Raw genomic sequence first — 24326 nt, 5'->3', positions numbered from 1 at the left:
ACAGTGGACCTCAGAGTGACCTCTCCAGAACCTAGCCACAACTTTTCTCTTAGTGCTGCAGAAATGGGTCTGTACAAAAACCCATCTTACTTGGTGACAACTGCAGCAGCACAGGTGGGACAAGACAGACAATGAAGGGCACCACGCACACAGACCTCACTGAGCACCAGCTCCTCAGCTGGGGGTCTCAGCCCGGAGAGGTCCCCAGCCACAAACAGGAAGTGCCTTCCCGGCCATTAACACCAGACTGGAAATGCGCCTGTCCTCTAGACTTTAGCTTCTTCTTCACCTGAATCTAAATGACAGCTTCTGAAACTATGGGTTATGGTGTCTGAGGTGCTTGCCTCCCAGCCTGAAGACCTCGTTTCAATCCCTGGGACCCATGGAGCAAAAGGAAAGAAGCAATTCCCACAGGTTGTCCTCTGACCTCCACATACAACACAGCAAACTCGTGCCACCCTCTCCCAAATAAATGAGTGAACATGTGTGAGTAAATAATTTTAAAGGTTTCTGAGTGTTTATTAAGTGCACACTCTCACTACAGACAGCCTCGGTTCCAAACACACAACACACACACTGTGCTCTGTGCTTGTCCTCACCTTGCAACACAAACAAAAGCTGCTGAAAACCTCCACTGCACGTACAAACTTCTCTGCTAGTCTATGATGGTGCAATTATGGAAAACAAAGGCTTTGGTATTTTCCTACAATCATCCCCAAACATGTGAGTGTTGACTTAGTACATCTTTGTGTTAGAATGCTTAATTTTAAAAACTGTTGTTTTAATAGTTAACTCCTGAATTTCATTTAAAAAAAAATCATTCAGTAAATTTGGGTTTAGGATTAGAACAGAATTTCCAACAATTTCTGAAATGGTCCCAAGCATACTATGTATTTATGCAAAACTGCATTCTCAGCATTGACAATTATTAAAAAAAAGAATCTATCAACTCTGAAAAACATTGACAATGTTCTACAGCCTACAATAGAATCTTCTATATCCTGCGGTGTCCGCTGAGATCTAATCTTCAATAAAAGCAGCAAGCAAGCCCACCACACTGATGGGAGAACTCCCTTTCACCTTTAACAACCGTCTCCACTGCTGTAGTTGGCTCTGGGATCCTGGCCACTGCAGAGTCAGACCCGTATGTGCTTATGAGCTGTAAACAGACTCACTAGGAACCCTGATTCCAGGAGAGTGACAGGTGCCATTCTTACTTCCCAAAAAAGTGCAGACTTCAGGATGTCAGGCTCTAAAAACATGAGCCAGCGAACTGAACAAATGCACCTAGGGCTACACCTCCCAGCCCTAGCAATTGGACCCGCCCACTCCTCCCTGGCAGCAGGCTTGTGGGGTGCAACTTTCTTCCCGGACTTCACTCTGCCACGCTTCTGCCATCTATGTGTGTGCACATTATGTAAGGGCTCTCCTAACAAACAAAAGAACATCCACTGCAGTCTCCGCTGAACCCCAAGCCCCAGACCTTTCACACACATAAAAATGTCTTGGGTGAAAAGAGATCACGAGTGAAAAAAGGTTACAAAGACTTGTTTTACACCATTGGGTCAGATAGTGGTGGAACAATCCTTTAATCCCTCACTTCAGAGGCAGGAAGATCTCTGTGTTTGAGGCCACCTTGGTCTAGAGAATGAGTCCAGGATAGCCAGGGCTACACAGAGAAACTGTGTCTCAAAAAGCCAAAACAACAACAGCTAAATAAATAAATAGATAAAGAGAGAAAGGAAGGAAGGAAGGAAGGAAGGAAGGAAGGAAGGAAGGAAGGAAGGAAGGAAGGGGTGGTGTACGCCTTTAATCCCAGTGCTTAGAAGGCAGAGGCCGGCCTGGTCTACAGAGTGAGTTCCAAGACAGCAAGTGCTAGAAACCAGAATATAATAAACAAAGAGAAGAAAAACCCACTGGAGCATATGGCGGCAGTGACACCGCCCTGAAGCTTGGTCGGCCAAGTCCACTGCGGCACTGGCCACCCACCATCAAGGCACAACAGGCACTAGGACAGAAGCTTCCCCAAATCCAGCATCTCCAGCTCCAAAAAGGAAGCGTCAACCAAATACCTGCTTTGGCCACAGTAGGTAGCACACATTCGTGCCTTCTATAAAGGAAATACAATTTAAATCTCTACTTCCCAGGGAGATGTGGGACAAACCCAAGGAGCAAAATGTCCCCACAAATAACCTGTGAGACATAAGAACCCTCTGTTACTTTTCACACTTCCCAGAGCTGCTGCCCGCTAACCGACATCCTGGGCTGGAAAGCAAGCACAGGAGGCCGTTAGCAGGTGTGAACCATGTCCAAGAGCTCAGGCGCACCTCACAGGCCCACCACCCAGTGCCACATACCTTGGAGATGAAGATAGTGTTGATTTTGGGGTTGTGCTTGAAGTTCTGGAGAATCTGCATCCTCTCTCCCTGGGACGTGGGCCCATAGATGTAAGGTCTAGAGAAGAACAAGGGGTTTTTAGAAACAACACAGAATCACACATGGGGATTAGAAACTACTTTTGCTAGCCGGGAGGTGGTGGCGCACACCTTTAATCCCAGCACTCGGTAGGCAGAGACAGGCAGATCTTTGTGAGTTTGAGGCCAGCCTGGTCTACAGACTCCAAAGCTACAGAAACATTCTGTCTCGAAAAACAGAAAGAAAAAAGAAAGAAAGAAAAAAAGAAAGAAACCGCTTTTGGAAAAAGCACTGACTGCTCACCTGGGCTCACAGGTAACTAAAGCAGGATGCAAGCTTGGCATCTTTGCTTGCATTTTATGTCTGTGTCCTCGTTTTTCTTTCTCCTTTTTTTTTTTTTGTTGTTGTTGTTTTTCAAAACAGGCTTTTTCTGTATACCAGCCCTAGCTGTCCTGGAACTAGCTTTGTGGACCAGGCTAGCCTCAAACTCACAGAGATCTGTCTACCTGTGTCCGTCCGTCTGTCCTTCCTTCCTTCCTTCCCTCCCTCCCTCTTTTTTCTTTTCAGTTTTTCGAGACAGGGTTTCTCTGTAGCTTTGGGGCCTATCCTAGAACTAGCTTTTGTAGACCAGACTGGTCTCAAACCCACAGAGATCTGCTTGCCTTTGCCTCCAGAGGGCCAGGATTAAAGGCGTGTGCCACCACCATCAGGCCTGTGTCCTTTTCTTAAGGATAAATTCCTACTTGACCATGCATAGACATGTGTGGTGGTTTGAATGAGAACGGCCCCACAGGTGCTTATGTTTGGATATTTGGTCCCAGTTGGTGGAACTGTTTGGGAAGGACGGGAGCCATGTCCTTGTCAAAGGAGGCGGGCCACTAGGGTGGGTTTGAGGTTTCAAGATTCCTATTATTCTCAGTGCTCCCTCTGCCGCCTACTTGAGGATCAAGATGGGCACGCTCAGCTGTTCCTGCCGCCACGCCTTCTGCTCCACCATCATGAGCTCTATCTCTCTGAATCCATCAGTCCAAATTAAACAGTCCTTTCATAAGTTGCCTTGGTCATGGCATCTTTTCACAGTGACTACGACACCATGACAGCTGCTTAGGAATGTCTGCCTACCCGAACTGTCTCATCTTAGCAAAGGATGAAGGCACACTTGTCCAGCCTGAATGTCATGGTTTTTGTTCTATTTTATTATTTTTTATTTTGTCATGTTTGGTTGTTCTCTCAGAAGCCTGTTCTTTTCTAATGAGAGACAGGAAGAGAGTGGATGTGGAGAGGAAGGGGGGGCTGAGAGAAGAAGAGGGAGGGGAAGCTGTAATCAAGACATATTCTATGAGAAAATAATTTATTTTCAATAAATGTAAAATACTCAAGAAAAAACAAGATGTCACTGCTCTACACTCACAGTCTCCTTGGATTGGAGAAGAACAAAACCTTGCTGCAGGACAGACAACCCTTCCACACATGATTATGAGCATAACTGTCTACATATCCTAGAGCTGGTGAGCCTGCAGGAGCCAGGTATAACACCTATTCACAACTTCTCAGGCCACCATGTAGGCCCAGGCTGACACAAGGATGCTGGATCACACTGCTTAATTACGTGTGCCTCCTGGCCCTTGTCTCAACACATCAAACTCTTAGGTGCATGAACCTGGGGCCACTGGACACCTCCTCCTGCTTCTCTGGCCAAAACACACTGACTAAATAAACCTGTCTCTGTTTTTCACCAATCCTTGTCCGTTAGGACTGCTGAAGTCTGGCCTTTTGCCCTCAAAGTCCAGCTGCTAAACCCAAGGAAGCCCTGTCATGTGGGCCTGTGACACGGAGTGCTGCAGACCTCTCTTCTCACCAACACCCTCCCTCTCCCTCCCCCTGGAGTACAGGCCCAGGCTCACCACTCTCTACAATTCTTTCTCTTGTTCGTTTGTTTGTTTTGTTTTTCTGGTTGGTTTGGTTTGTACTGTTTCGTTTTAAGATATGGCTTCAGGTACTGCAGGCTGCTCTGGAAACTACAATGTGGCCAGGCTGGCTCAAACTCATTATTCTCTTGCCTGTCTTCTGGGTACCAACAAAACTTGTGAGCATCATGAATTCTAGCACCTTTTCAGCTTTGCTTTTTCCTGCTTCAGTGTCTATATCTTGAGGCAGAGTCTACAGCAAGCAGAATCCTTGATTTACAGAGTGGTGGGAACAACCATGAAAACACTGCCTAGCCAAAGGCTGATGGCTGAAAATGGACAACACTGGAGTCCTCAAGACGTGAGCAGAAAGGAACCAGCCAGGGGCTATTCTCCCTTAACCTTGGTCTCTTTTGTTTTCAGCTTTCCATCACAGGGCAAAGGGCAAAGGGCAAAGGCTATCTGATAACCTTACCGTCTACTTCCCCACATACTGGGAGCCATTCCCTTGCTTTCTTTCTGGGAATACTGGTGGCCTGTTTCTGGGGCTTCTTAGTGACAGTAATAGCTAGGACAGGCACCAGGTACTCTGGACACACCACTGCACTGGATACTTCATAAAACAATGCAAAAGGCAGACTGCAGATTCCCCATTTCTACATGGGAACTGAAGGTCAGGTCAGGAGCCCTAGAGCAGCAGTGCACAGCCTGGGCCCACAGCACCACTGCTGCTCCTTTCGTCTCACACTGTGTCCCATAGTGAGCCTACAATCAAATGTCTCATTCTTTTGTCTCACACTGTGTCCCATAGTGAGCCTACAATCAAATGTCTCATTTGTGGGGAGGCTGGACAGGGCCTGCACAGCTGCACATTCAGACAGGGACCTTTGGACAGCCCAGATGTGAGCTGCTGTCCCCGGTACTATGAGGATCCAGGGCCCTGCATAACCCTAACATTTTCTGCACATCATGTTAGAGAAAATGCTGGGAAGCCACACTCATCAGAACAGGTTTAGGGGCTCCTTTTTAAAGTCCTCCATCCATCTGGAAATCAGTTGCAGGCCCTTGAATTACGAGGCTTCTCCCCTACGGAAATGGAAAAAGGTACCATTCCTACCATGAAGGGATTCTCACTTGTAGTGAACACAGAGACACCAGGTTCAAGCATCCCCTGTGATAAGTGGCGCAGGTCAACGTGACCAAGAGGCAAAAGAGGTTCAGAGTGGCAAATCGCCTTCCTGTGGTCACACAGATGGGAATGTGCTTGTGCCCTCTGCCCACTCCCACTGTCACACAGCATCTGTGTCCTGCAGTGGGCTGCAATGAAGATGGGAAGACAGAGACACCTGGAAGTTCTCTGACACATACCAGGGCTTTTGCCACAAGCTAAGAATAAACAAGGCCCAGAGGCCACAGTATTATTTCAAAAGCAAGAAAATAAAACATGTTGGGAAGAAGAAGGGAGATGGGGGTGATAAGAGAATGGAACTGGAAGGTGAAGATGGGTTCCAGAGTGTGGTGGTTTGAAAGAAAATGCCCCCCAAAGGGAGTGGCACTATTGGGAGGTGTGGTTTTGTTGGAGGAAGTGTGTCACTGTGGAGGCGGGCTTTGAGTCTCACATATGCTCAAGATACTGCCCAGTGTGTCAGATCACTTCCTGTTGCCTGCAAGATACAGAACTCTCAGTTACTTCTGCCTGCACACCACCATGTCCCACCATGATGACAACGACCTGAACCTCTGAACTGCAAGCAAACCACCCAATTAAATGTTTTCCTTTATAAAAGTTGCTGTGGTCATGGTGTCTCTTTACAGCACTAGAAACCCTAACTAAGACACAGAGGGAAACAGGTAAGAGAGAGGAAATGAAGAATTCAAAGACGACAAAGTTTCCCTCCTTCAGACTGCCAGGTCATGTGCCCAGCTTTGAGACTGGAGATGAAGCTCCAATGCAAGAAAAGGCTCTGAGGATTTCTAAGATGAGTCTACAGAAAGCTCCACAACGGCAGGGGGACAGCTCTCGTCCTACAGGCCAGAGTAGAAGGAAAGAATCGGGAGCAGGAGTCCAGCAGGGAAGACAGACAACTGAGAGGTTCGTGGTGCTACTGAGGGAGTTCATGCTTACAAAAGGAATTTGGGGAAGAATATGCAGAAGGCCAAAGCAACAAGGCAAGTATAATTTCCAGGAAAAACAAAACATGTTCATTAAAAAAAATGCAACCAAAGCATACTATAAAACCCTGCCTGGACAACGCTGGCACAGTCAGAACAATGTAACACTGAGTATTGGTTTAACCCCCAGCTTGGACTGTTACCATGTTAGGAGGGAGGGGTGCAGAGTGTCATATGCAAGAAAGCTAAACCTCAACTCTCACACTACAAGTCAATAGGCAATTTCTATAATGACAAACCAAAAATTGTCACAAAGCTACCAGTTAAAAAGTAAGAAAAAGTAGCACAAAAGAGTTGAAAGTGGCTCCTTCAGGGAAACTGGGTAGGCAAACAGGTACCAGAAACTGCTCATCCATCACAACACATGAGCCCAAATGAGCCTCTCTTCCCTTGAGTTGATTCTACCAGACATCTACTCAGTGATGAGAAAAGCAAGTACACCTGGGATACGAGCCACTCCACCTTGCCCTATGGACCTTACAATCTGGCCTCAACTCCAATCTCAGTTCTCACTTAGCCTGAAACGTTGACTCATTGGTCTTTGCAGTCCAGGGCTGGATGATCAGACTCCTCTTTTCTACAACTTCTAGCCTCTGACCCTGACTATATGCTCCTATGTCTTGCCAGCTACTGAGAAAGGGCAGAGAACAGAAATCCTTAGATCCCAGAGAGTTCTTGAGAGGTCACAGAAACAGGCTCCCACCCCCATACTCTCAATGGCAAGTCAAAATTTTCATCTCTTACTTGTTCAACCGAACGGCATATTCCTTCAAGGCAAATACGTTGTCGGCAAAGACAATAATCTTGTCATTCCTCCGCTCATGGAACTTGATCAGAAACTGGCAGGCTCTGAACTTGTTGGGATTCATGGTGTACAGCAGGATACGCTTCTTTGTTTTAATTGCCACATACTCCCGGTAGAACTCAGGAGACATCGGGCACCAAACCTGAGACACAGTAAGAATAAGGAATAAGGGATCATTTTGCAAAACAAGACATCACACCATTAAGGACTTTTGATGCTGTTTATTTAGCAGAATCAGCTTCGAAAAAAAATTCAAGTATCAGTGGCTTGAACACCTCAACAAGCAGAGGTACTTGGACTTGCAAAGCCTAGTGATCTGAGTTTGATTCTCAGACTCCAGAAGGTAGTAAGAGAGATACAATCCCCGAGAGTAGTCCTCACCCTACACAGGCACACTGAGGCACACTGAGGCACGCACACACACACACACCACAAGAAATGTTTTTTTAATTAAAAAAACAAAAACAATGGTAGGTGAATTTTATTTCAATATAATAGTTATTTTTTTTCCATGACTTCAGTTTCATACAATCAAATGTCTGAAAATACTAAATGGAAAAATCCACCAAATACACAACTCACAAAGTTTAAACTGACACCATTTGAGTAATGAAATCTTACGCATACCCATTCTACTATGCCCAGACTGTCAATCATCTCCTGCTCTAGCTTATCTGCACTGTACATAATTCCTGCTCAAAGACTTACCTTTGACTATGGATTTTAGCACACACTCATGCAGTATTCACTAAAAAACAGTATTAGAAAAATGTGTCCTCAGAAATAACACCATAAGGACCAATCTATTTTCTTAGGACTTTGGCACTGGAATTAGTTTAAGTGGCTGCCCACACAGGCTGCTGCAGCAATGCTTTGGGGTAAAGGTGGACAGAGTGCCCAGAGTTCATCACAGGAGGAGCAGGGAGTGAACTGTGCAGAGGCACAGTCTGTACTGGCTTCCCGACTTTACCACATGGCAGAGACAGAGGATTCCACTGCACTCTGCTGTGAGGTATGGCTCACCTATCAAGGGACTACGGTATGGTTATGGTTATGGTACGGCATGCTCATTTAGACTGGGTCCTGACCTGTTTGTCTGCCCATGAGGAATGGGAGACTCCTCCCATTGGAGGAGTCCTTAGTTCGCAACCCAGGGATGCAAATACCTCGGCACACTGGACTTTGGCGATGTACCCGTTGTTCTGCAGCTCCATCCAGTTGGCTTCATAAAGCTTGGGCCCAATCAGGAAATTTAAGTCAACGATTTTGTCGTCCTCCCGAACAAGGGTTGCAGTCAAACCCAGCTTACAGTGGGCCTGCACTATGGTCAGCACTCGCCGGAACATCTTGGCTGTGGACAAAGGGAAGATTCACATCATCACTTCCTACACTGAGAAGGTACCACACACAGTTGAAGCTTGGCACTGATCTGCCACACCATATGGCTGACCCTGGGACTAGGGAGCTGAACTCTGGTTCCAAACAAGAACAACAAAGCAAGAGTATTTCAGAACAAGGGATAAATGACTTCAAGGAGTTCCAAGTTCACAAATACCAGAATTCTCCTACCAACACTGTCTAGAGTCCAGACAGCAGCAGCAAATATGACTTGACTTCAAGCCACACAAATCATTTATCCTGAAGCTTGTCCCCAGGTTGCAGCTAGGGAAGCTAGGATGTGGGGGAAGAGAGCAAGCCAGCTCTGCTCTGCCTTCTACCATTCCCCCTTAAACCAGAGAGCAAACAGCTCACGGGAATGATGAAGCTCAGTCACTAGTTTGCTTAAGCATCCTTCTTCTCTGATTCCCAAAAAGATACCAATTAAATCAGGCATGGTGGTACATGCCTTTAGACTCAGCACTCTGGAAGCAGACACAAGTGGATCGTTCAGAGTTTGAGGCCAGCCTGTTCTATATAGTAAGTTCCAAGACAGCCAGGACTACAGAGTGAGACCTGTCTCAACAAAACAAAACACCCAACAATACCAATGAGACTTACTTTCATCAAGAAGCAACTTTCATTTTCTTCCTTTGTTTTGATTTTTTTTTTGATGGTTTTTCAAGACAGGGTTTCTTTGTAGCTTTGGAGCCTGTCCTGGAACTAGCTCTTATAGACCAGGCTGGCCTCGAACTCACAGAGATCCGCCTGCCTCTGCCTCCTGAGTGCTGGGATTAAAGGTGTGCGCCACCACCGCCTGACTATAATTCCTGATTTTATCAAATAAATGGGAAACAACTTTTTAAAAATCTTGTGTGGGTGTGCTTCTATGCAGCTACCCACATGCTACAGTACACGTGTGGACATTAGAAGACCACCTATCCTCCACCTTGTCTGAGGCAGGGTCTCTTTGTGGTGTACCATTGCATATGCCAGGCTAGATGATTAGCAGCATCCAGGGATTCTGTTGCTGCCACTTTCCGTCTTCCCACAGGACAGGAGTGCTAGGATTACAGATAAACCTTAGCACATCCAGCGTGTTTGTGGGTTCCTGAAACTTGAACTCTGGTCCTCCAATTTGTAGGTTTCCATGGCCACAGCTTTTAAAACTTTTAACACTTTGGAAGAAGATTAAGATGTTTTAAGTTGGGTGACCAATGAGATGGCTTAGCAGGTAAAAACACTTGCTGCCAGGCCTAAGGACCTGAATTCAGAGTCTGGGATCAACATGGAGGAAGGAAAGAATCAGCTCCCGCTGACCTCCAAACCCTGGACATGGCATACACATGCTCTCCCCAAAAGTAAATATAATTTTTTAAAGAGTTTTGGGCTGGGCAACACATCTGGGGGACAGCCCACCCACACATCCCACAGGGAGCTGTTACTCTGCTTCTCAATAAAACCTGGCTTGCCTGCTTTTCCAAAGGAGGAAAAAGTGTTTAATTCATGGAGTTGGAGGTGTAGCTCAGTGGAAGAGCATACGCTTTACAAGCATGAAACCCTGGCTTCAATCTTCAGTACACACAGTGTCATGTTTATTCTATAATATAATTAAAGATGGGGCCAATGATACCCTAAAAAGAAACCCAATTGTTGGAGAAGGGAGGTCGCTTGTTGGTTCCCAGCTGCCCCGCTAGCTTAGGCCCAAAATAATCACACAGAAACTGTAATAATTAAATCACTGCTTGGCCCAATAGCTTTAGTTTCTTATTGGGTAATTCTTACATATGAATTTAACCGATTTCTATAAATCTGTGTATTGCCACATGGCAGTGGCTTACCAGTAGGGTAATGTTCCCAGCGTCTGTCTCAGGCAGAAGATCCATGGCTTCCCTCTGACTCTGCCTTCCTTCTCCCAGCATTCAGTCCAGTTTCCCCACCTACCTAAGTTCTGCCCTATCAACAGGCCAAGGCAGTTTCTTTATTCATTAACCAATAAAAGCAACACATAGACAGAAGGACCTCTCAATCCACCCAATTGGAAGATGAAGAGGCCAGAATATTCCAAAAGACAAATTAAACAAAACAGTCATAGAAGAACAGGACGGAAAGACTCCAAGTAAATGATCAGTTTTAAGTATCATACACGAAAACAATTTTTGAAAACTTATATGGGCAAACACAACAAAAAGTATACCAAAATACAAAAGCAAATAAAACGTTCATGTCATGGTTATCTCTGAGCAACAATTGCTGACCCAAAAAAAGTAACAGCAAAGGATCCCAGGCTTTCCTTTACTAAGAGAAGCATCAGAGGCCCAGGCAACAAGTACAACACAGTGTGGGCCTGGGAGGCAGAACAGGTAACAGGGACAAAGGAGAACTTGATCTGAATTTTTTTGAATCTGCATCCTCTAGGCCATTTCTGGCAGCCACCACAACTGCCCCAGGTGAGTGAGGCACGCTGTACTGAGAGGACCCTTCACAGTCACAGATGGAACACTGAGCACAACATCACCCCTCTGTCAACAGAGACCACCACCCTGACTTCTGCTGTCAAAGAAGTCTGCCTTCTCCTTGAATTTCACATAAATGGCATCACCTTCCTCCCTCTGGGTGCAGTTTGCATCACTGTGATGTAAAGCTAAGTCTACAGTTCATTTGGGATGTATCTCTGTATCTTTAATGCCAAGTCTCAATAAATGCTTGTTAAATCAGGAGAACTGGCCGGGTGGTGGTGCCTTATGCCTTTAATCTATATGAGGCTGGGGAGCAAACCTAGAGGTGCGTGTGTTAGGCAAGCACTGTACTAACTGAGCTATCTTCCTAGTTCATTACAACATAAAAGTATTAATAAATTGGCCCAACAAGGTTCCTTCTTAAAAGACCAGTAAGAGAAAAAGCTTATCTTTTGAGACCTCAAAGATGAAGCACTTTGGTGGATCCAATGTAATCAAAGTAGGACGTCAGAAAATTTACTGATTTGCTCACATCTCTATTTAATAGCAGTTCTTGGGGCTTGACTGCCAGTCAATAGGGCTTGCAGTGTTATTACTTCATCCTCTGTTGTCAGAGCAAAATGAACACTAACGTACAAGATTAGGTAGCCCCACTTGTGTGGACTCTTGTGAGAGCTGTGGATACAGCATCACACATGCAGAAAAGCTCCCACAGAGTCTGGAAGCCTTGCTCTTTTGTAACCACTTGCTCTTGCAGGAGCTAACTGGGATCCCGGGAGAACAGAATTAACTCCATATGCCGGTGATACACATGACCAAAAGCCTTCTCTTAAAGACCCCACCATCTCTCAGAATTGCTTCCAATATATGAAATCAGTCTTTCTCTCTCTCTCTCTCTCTCTCTCTCTCTCTCTCTCTCTCTCTCTCTCTCTCTCTCTCTCTCTCTCTCTCTCCCCCCCCCCCCCCCTCCCTCCCTTCCTTCCTGTTGTTGTTTTGTTTGTTTGTGTTTTGTTTTGTGATGTAGGGGTTTCTCTGTATAGCCCTGGCTGTCCTGGAACTCACTCTCTGGACCAGGTTTACCTCAAACTCACGAAGATCCACCTGCCTCCTGCTCTTGAGTACTGGGATTAAAAGCAGGCACCACCGTCACCTGGCTCAACACAGGAACTCTTATACAATACACTCAAAAGCCTGAACTCAAAGCTTGGTTTCACTTTTATACCAAAGACAAACAAGTGATGTTGGGAACCAGACCAGAGAACAGAGACCACACTATGAACTTTAGGCCTATGACCTGATACTAGGCTCCCACACCCCTGAATTTGAGATTTCAGTTAAGAACAGCAGCATGCATTAAATACACTCTCAGAAAGTGTACACTCTCATCCCTCCCAGGCTTCATACCCAGCCCAAGGGAACTACTGTAAAATAATCTTAAACTCATTTAAAACATGACTTTCTACACCATCAGCTTTAATCCTGGCAGACCTGGATACCCATACTCTTGAAGGTTGAGTTTCTAAATTATTACAAAATAAATGTGATAGGGAAGGGGTATCAGTTCCATGATAGAGAGAGAGAGAGAGAGAGAGAGAGAGAGAGATTTGTATGTCTACACCAAAATCAGGACATAGATCAATTTATTGCTCCCTCAAAACTGCTAATATGCTGGTCATTAGTGTCCTCCTTGAGTGCTGCCCCAGCAACCACTGGCCTGTTCACTAACATGATGATATCGTCTGACAGTGTCATGCATGTGTAACCACATGCTTCTTTCAGCACCATGCCCCTGAAACTTAGGCAAGCTATTGCATGTTCATCCCTCTTTACTGACAAGTTGTGTTCTAGTCTACAGATGTGCTGGCGTCTGCTTATCTAAACATCCCCAGATGACCACTGAATTTTGGAGATTAGGAATAGAGTTGCTATGGAAACATTCAAGAATAGATATTTCTACATAAATCTGTTCTCATTTCCAACAGTGTACAGAAAAATCATGCTGTGATTTCACAGTGGATGTCGATTTGTTCTACAGAGCAACCATCCACTCTGCAATCCCTCTGATCTAAAATCTCCTCTGTACTGGTCATGCCACGATTCTCATTTTAGGCATTCTATTTGGAGTAAAGTGACAACTTGTGTCTTAATAGTCATTTCCCTGATGGCTAATGATGCTTACACTGTTAGTGCAGACACAGCATGTGAATATCCTTGCTAATGTTGTTTCCTAACGTTCTGGTCATTGCCTGAACTCATCTGACAATGCAAATCAGTATGTCTAAAGTCTAAGAGACTCCCGGCTGTCCCTTGGTAGGTAGCATGCTGTTTCCAAAGCTGTCTCATTTCAATGAATGCCCTGCTGAACTTCCTTCACTCAAAACAAAGCCTTAGTCTCATCCTTGATTTCGCCTTTCTTTCTGCCCTCACATCTAACCTGTTCTTGGGATCTCTGTGGCCTGTCCAATCAGATTGTCTTCATCTTACTGTGTTCTCCCTGGCTCAAGCCTTGGGACTCCATAAGTCTACTTCTTTCATTGTTCCCAAAGTGCTTATGCTCAGTAGCCAGAGCGATTCCTATTGTAAGTCAGCTCAGGTGACTCTGTTTCTGATCCTTAGATGGCTTCTTCCTCAGAGGTGAACGGTATAAGCCTCATCTCCACCAGGGTCCACGAGTCCTCAAGCTGCTCTGGCCCCTTGTCATTTTCCCTCCTCAAAGACATCCAGCCTCTGCTGTATGTCTATGAGCCCTCTATTAACATCTCTAGTTATCCTCAGACATGTACAGACCCTGGAAGAGCTCTCACCATACAAAAAAACATCAACGGTGGGCAACCCATTTTCAGTGTTCTGAATGTTCTCTGTAAAAATGCCTGTCTCAGGCTGGAAAGATGGCTCAGTGGTTAAGAGCACTGTCTGACCTCCCAGAGGACCTGGGTTCAATTCCCAGCACCTACATGGCAGCTCACAACTGCCTGTAACTCCAGTTTCAGGGCATCTGACACCTTCACACCAATGTACATAAAATAAAATTAAATTTTAAAAAATGCCTCTCTAAAGTAGAAGAATCTCTGCTTTAGACCAGAGGTCTTCCTTAACCTCTCTTCTCAAGAAGAGCTGCCTAGCCAGGCATGCTGACTCATACCTAACAGTCACAGTTACTCAGGAGGCTCAGGTGAAGGGTCCCTGTGAGCCCAGGAGTCTGACACCAGCCTGGGCAACGCAGAAAGAGCACATCTCCAAAAATCAAAAACCACAACAGTATAACACCACCAACAACCAAACTCAAGAGAACCATTTGTTTAGATCGCTGTCTATCAGTAAAAGGAACACATCACTGTTAAGACACAAGATGACAGATACAGGAAAATAAGTACTGCATTGTTTTTTTTATAGGAAAACTCCCAGAAATGGTACATCTAGAACAGTGGTTCTCAGCCTGTGGGCTGTGACCCTTCTGGGGTCAGACGACCCTTTCACAGGGGCCACATATCAAATATCCTGCATATCAGATACTTACATCATGATTCATAACAGCAGTAAAATTATAGTTATGAAGTAGCAACAAAAACAATTTTATGGCCAGGCTGTGGTGGCACATGTCTTTAATCCCAGCACTCAGAAGACAGAGACAGAGGAATCACTGTGAGTTTGAGGCTAGCCTGATCTACAGAGCAAGTTCCAAGATAGCCAGGACTACACAGAAAAACCCTTTCTCCGAAATAGTAGTAGTAGCAGTAATAATAATTTTATTATTATATTTTATTATTACTATAATAAAATAACATTTTATTATATTATTATTGTGGGGTCACCACAACATGAGGAACCGTATTAAAGGGTCGTTGAATTAAGAAGGTTGAGAGCACTGATCTAGAGTCAGAACGCAGCGTGGGTTGCCTTAGATGCAGAGGAAAATAAGGCCTGGCTGAAAACAGACGCAGGAGATGTTCTAAGCTAGATCATGGTGAGGGCCGCACAGCTCCAGAACTTTGCAAGCCTGCTGGGTTGTACTCTAAATGGATGACTTTACAGCAGATTGACAGACTGTATCACTGCGGCTGTTGTAAGGAAAAGATACGCCTGCATTTGGAGAAGTCTGATTTATACTTCAGCCTTCATTAAATGAAACACAACAGTATCATTAAGGGTTATGTAGTGCTCTTGGCTCAGTTTCCTGGTTAAGGGTTAAGTTTCAACAATGAGAAGGTGCAGAAAGAAACCAGTGACTGAGGAGGCTCTGGATGTACACATCACCTCCCAGAGCCATCCCGTCAGGCTCTGTGATTATGTCAAAGCTTTGCTAGTCAGTAGGTAGAATACAAAGCAGTCACCTGCAACCCCCCAATGGGTCAGCTTTTATCTGCATAAACAGACAGTCAGCCTCCCCATCCTTACCTGGAATGGTGTGCACCTCGTCAAGGATCATGAGGCCCCACTCCTGGGTTTTGAGCCACTCCATCACTCTCTCAGCCTCCCAGGACCTTTTGGTGGTGTGGCCCAGCATAGAGTAAGTGCTAATGGCAATGGAGCAGCCAATGGGCTTGTCCTTGGCATCCGAGGTGAAGCGGCAGATCTGGCTGTCATCGATGGTGGACCACATCTTAAACTGCGCTTTCCACTGCTCCACAGACACGGCTGAGTTACCCAGCACCAGGCAGCGCTTCCTGACAGTGCACGCAGCAGTCACACCGACCAGGGACTTCCCAGCACCTACGCGCAAGCAAAGGGCAATGCTACCCAACACAAGACTGGAACAAAGGTCAGGAACAGACAGAAGGGCTCAACAGGACCAGAATCTAGGCAAAATCCATAAACTGGTCCTCAGAGACAGTATCTGTAAGGCACTTACTGCTTCAGGCTGCTTTCTTCATAAAGAGATGACCCACTTGGTACTTGTTTATGAGAATTAGTAGAAGGCCCTTCGGTAGCTCCTTATATGTATCTCACATAAATGGTAAAATGTTAGAACCAACAATGAGAAGGATGCTCCTGCTACCATCAGTTTAAAGAAGAGTATTTGCCTGTGGTCACAGGTACCCAGCACACATTGTAGGCAAATGACAGCTTTAACCTAATAGGACAATCAAGGCTCAGGAAAGCACAAAGCGTGCACGCTTCTGGCAAAGTCAGAGAAGACAAAATTCTTTGAACTTCTTACTTTAGTTTCCCCTTCCATTAGAAGATTAAGGTGAAAAAGATCAAACTGTTCAACAATTTCGCCCTTATCTCTGACATAACCCATGAAGCTTTCTGAAGAGAACTGAAGGCAGAGGCCCATCTCTGCAAATTGTGTCCAGGTTGGAGTTCCCAGATGAATCTGTAATGGCCTCTGATTGTGAACCTCGGTAGACCTGACACTGAACTGTTAAGTCTGACAAAAGGGGGTGCGTGTGTGCAAACGCGTGTGTCTGCTGCCTTTCCTCACACCCATCACAAGCCATCCAGAAACAAGCAACACGTCTGGTGAGGCAGCCTCCAGATTACATTTTACAAGACTGATTTCCCTGCGTAGGAACCGTGCCCATGCCCAGCAGCACCGCCAGCACCGCTGTCTACCTGCACAGCACCGCTGTCTACCTGCACAGCACCGCTGTCTACCTGCACAGCACCGCTGTCTACCTGCACAGCACCGCTGTCTACCTGCACAGCACGCTCCAGGTTTCTCTGACACCTCCACTATTAGTCAGGACTCCACAGGTTCCCTAGCAGAGCCATTCACAGCCATTCTCCACACCAACTGAATGAGCCCTGATGTACGTTCAGGCCTAGACTACAGGCTGCGCAAAGCAAGCACTTCAATAAAAATCAGTTCAGTCCAGAACTAGGAAGTGGTCTGACCATGGCCATTCACAGGCAAGGTGCTAGCAGGGAGACACACTGAACAGGACAGGGGGCAGCCAGCAGACAAAGGCGGAGCCTCCTCCACTCAGGCCTCACTTACCACAGGGAAGAACGATGACTCCCGAGCGTGCTCGCCCATTTCCAAACATCTTCCGCAGGCTCTTCTCCTGATAGGGTCTGAGCACGGCTGTGGGCTTCAGGTCAATGTTGATGTCAGGGTTGAGAGAATCATTCCGGAAGTCATACTCTGCCAGCAGAGGGTACTCTAAGTAGATGCAGCGCTTCTGCAGCTCCTCGATCATTTCCTAGGAGCCAGCAAAGGACACCTGATAATCTCAACCCCGAAACGCACTCAAGACAACATTCAAAAGGGCCTCACGATCAATATCTGGAGTTTTATCTAGATGAACACAGTTTCAGATTTTGCTTGCTAACAAGAAGTGTAGTGTGAAGCGGTGGGGCTGTGTCCCGCCACCCGGCCGCCAGCTAACTTTACACCCGAAATAATTACACGGAAACTGTATTCTTTTAAACACTGCCTGGCCCATAGTTTCAGCCTCTTATTGGTTAATTCTCACATCTTCCTTTAACCCATATTTAGTAATCTGGGTAGCACCACGAGGTGTGGCTTACCAGGAGAGATCTTAACCTGCGTCCATCTCGGAGAGGAGCAGCATGGAGACTCCCTATGGAGACTGCCTGAAGCGTCTCCCCAACTCTACTTCCTTGTTCCCACAATTCTGTTCTGTCTACTCCACCTACCTAATTTTCTGTCTCTTAAAGGGCCAAGGCAGTTTTCTTTATTAATTAACCAATGAAAGAAACATAGACAGATAACTCTCCTCCATCAAAGAAGGTTAGCACAGAAACAGCACAAACTAGGAACATGGGCAAAACGAAATTTTTTGTTTAGTGGGTTGTTTTTTCCTTGTTGCTTTGGTTTTTGTGAGACAAGTGGCATCTAGCCCAGGCCAGTCGAGGATGTTGGGCTCAGATTTCAGACGTACATCACCACACCCAGTTTATATGGTGCTAGTGACTGAACCCAGGGACTTACACAGGCTAGGAAAGCTTTTCTACCAACAGAACACCATTCCTGGTCTCCTCAAAATGAACTTTAATCAGAACCAAAATGGATCCTGTGGAAACCAGCCTCCTAGCCCAGGAAGGACCTTCAGACCATCATCACCTCAGGAGACTATCAGGGGCCACACTGGTAAGAACAAAACTGGAAACATATAGGGATCCCTTTCTCTCGGAGTAGAGGGTGCTGCTGACACATGGCTGGACTGGTAAACAAACCAGGAAGCATTCACTAACCTGCTTGACTTCAAAGGAGACTGTCTGGGTCTCTTCTTCCTCTTCCTCATCCTTGTCCATTTGCTCATAAAAATCAAACAGGTCTTTGGGGATGTCAGACTTGGCCTGTGGGTCTCCCACCTGGGAGGTAGAAGGCCCGCCACTGCCTTCTGCAGTCTTAGAAATCTGGAAGAGAAAGGCAGTATGGGACTCTTGTTATCAGCCATGAACTGACGCTGTAAGGGGCAAGAGCAGCAGGGCGGCTAGCCTGCCAGTGCTGGCTTACAGGAGAACTGAGGTCCTAAGTTCCCAGCCCCAGGTAACCCAGGAGCTCACGCACAGCAGATTTGCTTGTGAAGGTCTCTGTGATGAGTTCTGTAGCCTCCCCCTCCGCGTTCCTCAAGCGACATTCGCGGATCACAGGGTCTTGAAGAAGATGCTGGATGACATCAGGGTGGGAACTTTCAACGAAGTACCTACAAGCAGGGAGGAGGGAGGTCCCTACTGACCACCACACCATTTCCAGAACATTCTGCATCTAATTCAATTAGATGATCTGAAAATTATAGCCTCATAACTTCCCATACCTTCGTCAAATCAAAGATAGTAGCTACAAGTGAAGACATAACATGCTGAGAGTCACAGGAGATCCTGTCAGCAACAGGAAGGTTTTCTGGGAAAGAGTACAGCTGAACGCAAGTCATAAATGCATGCAGTCTGAGTATGATCACTGCTTTGCTAACATTCTTCTCTGAAACATCTATATAAAAAACTACTATTGTATGCAAATTTTAACTTCTAGAATTTTTTTTTGTTTTGTTTTGTTTTGTTTTGTTTTTAAGTCAGTGTTTCTCTGTGTAGCCCTGGCTGTCCTGGAACTCACTCTGTAAGACCAGGCTGGCCGCAAGCTCAGAAATCAGCCTGCTTCTGCCTCCCAAGCACTGGGATTAAAGGTGTGTACCACCATGCCCAGCTAGAATTCTTGATTATCAGCTGGAAGAAGTCAAGTAGATTACAAGGTGAGGGACTACCTTCCCTTCCCAAGTCCTCTCAATTTTCCATTTTTGTCTCAAGCAGAGCCTGAGCCCAGTCCCTACCCACGGTCCTCCCTCCTCCCTGGCATCAGAGAGCAGTGCCTCATTCCTCCTCTTACCTGTTGTGCTTCAGGACCAGCTTGACTTTCCCATAGCTGACAGTACACAACTACAAGAGAGAGAACACCAGCAAACAGGCAAATCTCAGTCCCCAGAACGACATGCCTTAGCACAGCCAAGTGAAGAGTTGACTTTGCTTTAGGAAAATCTCATGTGCAGTCATATCTGCCTAAAGGGAGCTGTTTTAGAGACGAAAGAAGCTCCTCCTACCTAATTCACATGCCTAGCTTTTTATTTATAAAACACTGCTAAAAAGCACTGCTGTGTTTGCCATTTTACCTTCCCCTGCTTGTCCACGGCCCCCATCCTGATCTGGAGGCTCATCCCGCCCCACCAGAACTAAAACAGCTCCCAGAAGTCATCAGGCACATAGTGAGTACACTGTAAGTTCAAAAGGCTTAGGCCTCTCCACCAATGTTCTCATTTCCCAACTGGGCGGGGGTGGCACACGCCTTTAATCCCAGCACCTGGGAGGCAGAACCAGATCAATCTCTGGGTTCAAGTCCAGGCTGATCTACAGAGGGAATTCCAAGACAGCTTAGGGTACATAGAGAAACCCTTTCTCTTGGCAAATGAACTCAGGACCATGAAGCTATATCCCTAATCACTTCCACCTCTATTTTTAACTTTTGAGACAAGTTCTAATAAATTGATTAGCCTAGCTTTGAACTTTCAGTTCTTCTCCCCGGACAGTTGGGATCAGAGGAATGTGCCACCATGCCCAGGACAATGTAAGCTTCTTGGTGACAGGAAATATAGTATAAATCCTCTCAGGTTCCAATCTGCTGGAAGGAATCCTGTCATTTGTGTGTTGGCAATGGTAACTCACAATCAGAATTTGAGCTGCCCTCAGACCGCCGCAGCACTGCCCCAACGCCGTCATCCTTGTAGGCAGCTTTCCACCAAGACTGGACCTAGCTCTGGTGCATTCTCCTTGGACAACCCTCTGTGTCACAACAACATGGTAGAGAACTCTGCGGAGTCCAAAGCTTCTCCAGGAGTGGATGCATGGTATTCTGCTTACAGATGTAAAATCCGATGTGGAGCCCTTTCAGATTTGCTAATGGTAACGAAACTGCTCACTGTCCCATTTCTTTGACCACTTAAGATTCAACTGCCACTCCCTTGGAACCCTCCTCACTTCAACATTTGAAGTTCTGACTTTCCCTAGTACAATTCATTTACCATGGGTCTTGAGTAAGTATTTAACCTTAAATGGAGCTCACTATCTATAATAGCCAGCCACCAACAACACCATACAAAGATTTATTTTCTGAGAGTTCTAGATGCTCATGATGAATGGCCCAGGCCCAGATGATTGAGTTTGTGGCAAGGTCTCCTGACTGGTAGAGAGCCACCTTCTTTCTACACAGTCCTATGAAGAAGGGACTTATGACAGCTGTATGATGTCTCCTAATAAAGACAAGCACCTTCCTGACTGTGAGGTCTCACTCTTATGGCCTCATTTAGTCTTACCAAATTCAGGTATATTGGGATTTCAAAAAAATTTGTATATATACACATACATACACACACACACACACACACATAAAAAATGTGGTCTCTAGCAACACCCATTCAGAGCTGTTTTTCCAAATAACCCTTGTTAGACTGGACCTGAATTATTATCCCAGGGCTAGGAGCAACTCACAGGAAACATAGCCTCAGTCAGAACCACAACTGGATCCAAAGCAGCAGCAGCAGCTAGGCAATCAGCTACTGTGCTACCAAAGGAGATACAAGCCAGACATTCTGATGGCAATATCAGTACCTGAGCACACCACTGCACATTATAAAGACAGCTAGAACCGCTAACCACTCACCTTAATAAACTGGATGATGCCATTGGGGACCCCAGTCTTACTGAGCTTCCTGAGGTACTCCGTGATGTCGCTGGTCTGCAGCCCGACACTGACAGCTGCGTAGAGGGAGTAGGCAGTTAGCTTGTATTCGTGGACATGAGTAGGCCGGCACACTGGCTCTGCAATTGCCACCAGGAAGTCTTGGGCATACTTGTAAACTGGAGAGAAGGCTTCCAGAAAAATGTGGCCATCAGGAGCCTAAAAACATCAAGTGAACACAACAGGCAAGGATATTAATGGGCTGCAGAGACCACTAGGCTCTCATGTCATTATCAAAGAAGATAAGCTGTTAACTGCTAAAGATATTCTTGCAACCAGTCATTCAGGCAACTGTAGGGTCCTAGTATTTTAATATAGTATAATATAGTAATTTAGATATAGAAGAGCAGAGAGAAAAGGTTCCCAATGTTCCATATACAGAAATCTTCCCTAACTTAAAATTTTCATATTGTCTTTTGGCTAGAGTGAAAATGTGTGTAGAACATTATATATTCTAAGTCAAGCAAACTTAGCTACCAAATACATGCCTTCCATTAACTTGAAAAGGGGCTCAGGTTTAGAGCACTGTTGCTTTTGCAAAGACCCAGGTTCCATTCCCAATGGTTGTATCAGGTAGCTCACTCATGACAGCCTGTTAGTCCGGTTTTAGGGAATCTGACACATTCTTTTTATTTTTCTTTTTATTAAAAATTTCCACCTCCTCCTCTTCTCCCATTTCCCTCCCCCTCCCCCTAATCTGACACATTCTTCTGGCCTCCTTGGGAACCAGACACATGTGGCGCACATACATGCAGGTACTCGCACATACATAGAAGTTAGAAGATCTTTTTTAAAATGAGGAAGTAAATTGTTACCTAACACAAACTATTCAGTGGTTGGGGAGATGGCTGGGTGGGTAAAGAGCTTGCTAAGCAAGCATGAGGACCTGAGTTCATGCTTTGGTCATGCATGTGTATTATCTACCGGGAACGGTAGTGCATGTGTATAACCAGAGCTGGAAGAGGTAGGAATAGGTGGGTGGGCACACAGGCAGAAGAAGCGGGGGAGAGGTCACAGGTCAATCAGTCTAGCCAAAGCAGGGAGCTGGGCAAATAGGTGACAAGTGATTGAGGAAAACAACCTGACATCAATCTCAGGGCTCTAGAAGCACCCCCATGAGCATACCTGCACAATGTGTGCACATATCCCCCACACACAAAAATATAAAGAATTCTGGAGAAGGTGTGGGGAAAAGGGAACACTCCTCCATTGCTGGTACAGCCCCTTTGGATGTGAGTGTGGTGACTGCTATAAAATTAGGAAACAACCTTCCTCAAGACCCAGAAATACCACTTTCGGGTATATAGCCAAAGGATGCTCAATTGTGCCACAAGGACATGTGCTCAACTATGTTCATAGCAGCTTTGTTTGTCATAGCCAGAACCTGGAAACAACCTAAATGCCCCTTGACCAAAGAATGGATAAGGAAAATGTGGTAATTTACAGAATAGAGTATTACACAGCAGAGGCAAATGGGTGGGGCTAAAAACCATCATTTTGAGTGAGATAACCCAGACACAGAAAGACAATTATCACATGTACTCACTCATAAGTGGTTTTTAAACATAAAGAAAACCAACCTACAAATCATAATCCCAGAGAACCTAGACAACAATGAGGACCCTTAAGAGAGACATACATACATCTAATCTACATGGGAAGTAGAAAAAGACAAGATCACCTGCATAAATTGGGAGCATGGGGACCTTGGGAGAGGGTTGAAGAGGAGGGGAGAGGCAGGGAGGGGAGAGGAAAAAAATGTAGAGCTCAATAAAAATCAATAAAAAAAAATAAAGAAATGCCACACTAATTGATTGATTGATTGGATGTGGTGTATGTGTATGTGTGAGTATATGCATGCCACAGTTCCAATGTTGAAAGTCGACATTGCCAGAGCCGGTTCTCTCCTCCTACCATGTGGGTACTGTTACAGACTCAGGCCTCACTCTTGACAGCAAGAGCCTTTATCTGCTGAGTTATCTGGCATTCGCCACTGTGTGGTGGGCAGTGGAGAAATGGAGAACGAACGCCCTGGTCACAACAGCTATTCCAATGTGCACGTCCAGCCCCGGCTGCTTCAGAGAGCAGCATTCCTGACTCTTGAAATTTGGAGGTGTGGGAATGTTCAAGATTTAGCTGCCACCCAGACTTTTTGGCTATGCTTACCACCCAGAGGGGCCTGGAAGTATGGTCGCCCTTCAGCGGCATCTGCTGCCTGTAGTCCTTGGCTCCATACTCATCCACTTTGGTGCCGGACTCATCCACCTGTTTCCCTGCCGCTGAGGGCACCGCCTCCTGAGAGTCGTTCCCAGGCGTGTCGTCTTCGTCTTCCTCTTCCTCCTCATACTGCCTCTTTTTGGACTTTTTCTTGTCTGAGACATGAGACACAGAAGTGAACCCAGCAAGGTTCTACGATTCCCTCCGCACTACACAGGGAACGCTAAGTTCTCCTGAGCCAGCGCTCTGCATCCCGGGATCCCCACGGAATCCCGCAAACACCTCCCACCCGGCTCCGCAGCGCATCTCCTGGGCAAAACAGACCGGAGCAAACCCTGAGACAAGGACCGCTACAAGGAGTTCTTACCGCGGTCTACTCGGTCTCTTTTGCCCATAACAGTTCCAGGATCAGGGAGCCACAGCACTCCACGCCGCGTAAATTCCAGAGGAGTAACTTTTAGAGGAACTTCCGGTATATACCGGAAGTACAGACCCAGACCATCGGAAATCCCACCTCTGAAGCTTTGGGCCGGAAGAGCGTCGCTACACTGCCACAGCCAATCTAAAGTGAGCTGCGCCTACCTGGAGTGTTCATCCTCCGATCAAGGGTTTGTTTTGAACCTTATGTGGTTCTAGGGGCCGTGCACTAACCTGCCCTGTAGACCAGGCTGGCCCAAAACTTAAAGATCTACTTCCCTCTACCTCTCGAGTGCTGTGATTCACTATACCCTGCCTTCGCTCTGGTGTTTGTTGAGACCACTGCTTTGATAGCTAAGGTA

General features: G+C 46.0%; 1 protein-coding gene across 1 annotated transcript in view; it reads right to left on the bottom strand.

Annotated features, from left to right (window-relative positions):
• The window catches only part of Ercc3 (ERCC excision repair 3, TFIIH core complex helicase subunit), a 30332-nt gene extending 6318 nt beyond the window's left edge, over window positions 1-24014 (bottom strand). The window contains exons 1-11 of the mRNA XM_038331181.2: window positions 23915-24014; window positions 23497-23702; window positions 21253-21489; window positions 19429-19478; window positions 18616-18751; window positions 18297-18461; window positions 17077-17281; window positions 15531-15845; window positions 8466-8650; window positions 7239-7441; window positions 2358-2454 (exon numbers count right to left, since the gene is read on the bottom strand). Coding sequence (XP_038187109.1) covers window positions 2358-2454; window positions 7239-7441; window positions 8466-8650; window positions 15531-15845; window positions 17077-17281; window positions 18297-18461; window positions 18616-18751; window positions 19429-19478; window positions 21253-21489; window positions 23497-23702; window positions 23915-23942 — 1827 coding nt within the window. The 5' untranslated portion in view covers window positions 23943-24014. The remainder of the gene's footprint in view (window positions 1-2357; window positions 2455-7238; window positions 7442-8465; window positions 8651-15530; window positions 15846-17076; window positions 17282-18296; window positions 18462-18615; window positions 18752-19428; window positions 19479-21252; window positions 21490-23496; window positions 23703-23914) is intronic.
• Between the last annotated feature and the right edge of the window lie 312 nt (window positions 24015-24326).

This window comes from Arvicola amphibius, chromosome 5, assembly GCF_903992535.2.
Source record: "Arvicola amphibius chromosome 5, mArvAmp1.2, whole genome shotgun sequence".
Classification (NCBI taxonomy): Eukaryota; Metazoa; Chordata; class Mammalia; order Rodentia; family Cricetidae; genus Arvicola; species Arvicola amphibius.
The sequence above is the reverse complement of the archived record's forward strand: the minus strand, read 5'-3'. Positions and strand labels throughout refer to the sequence as shown.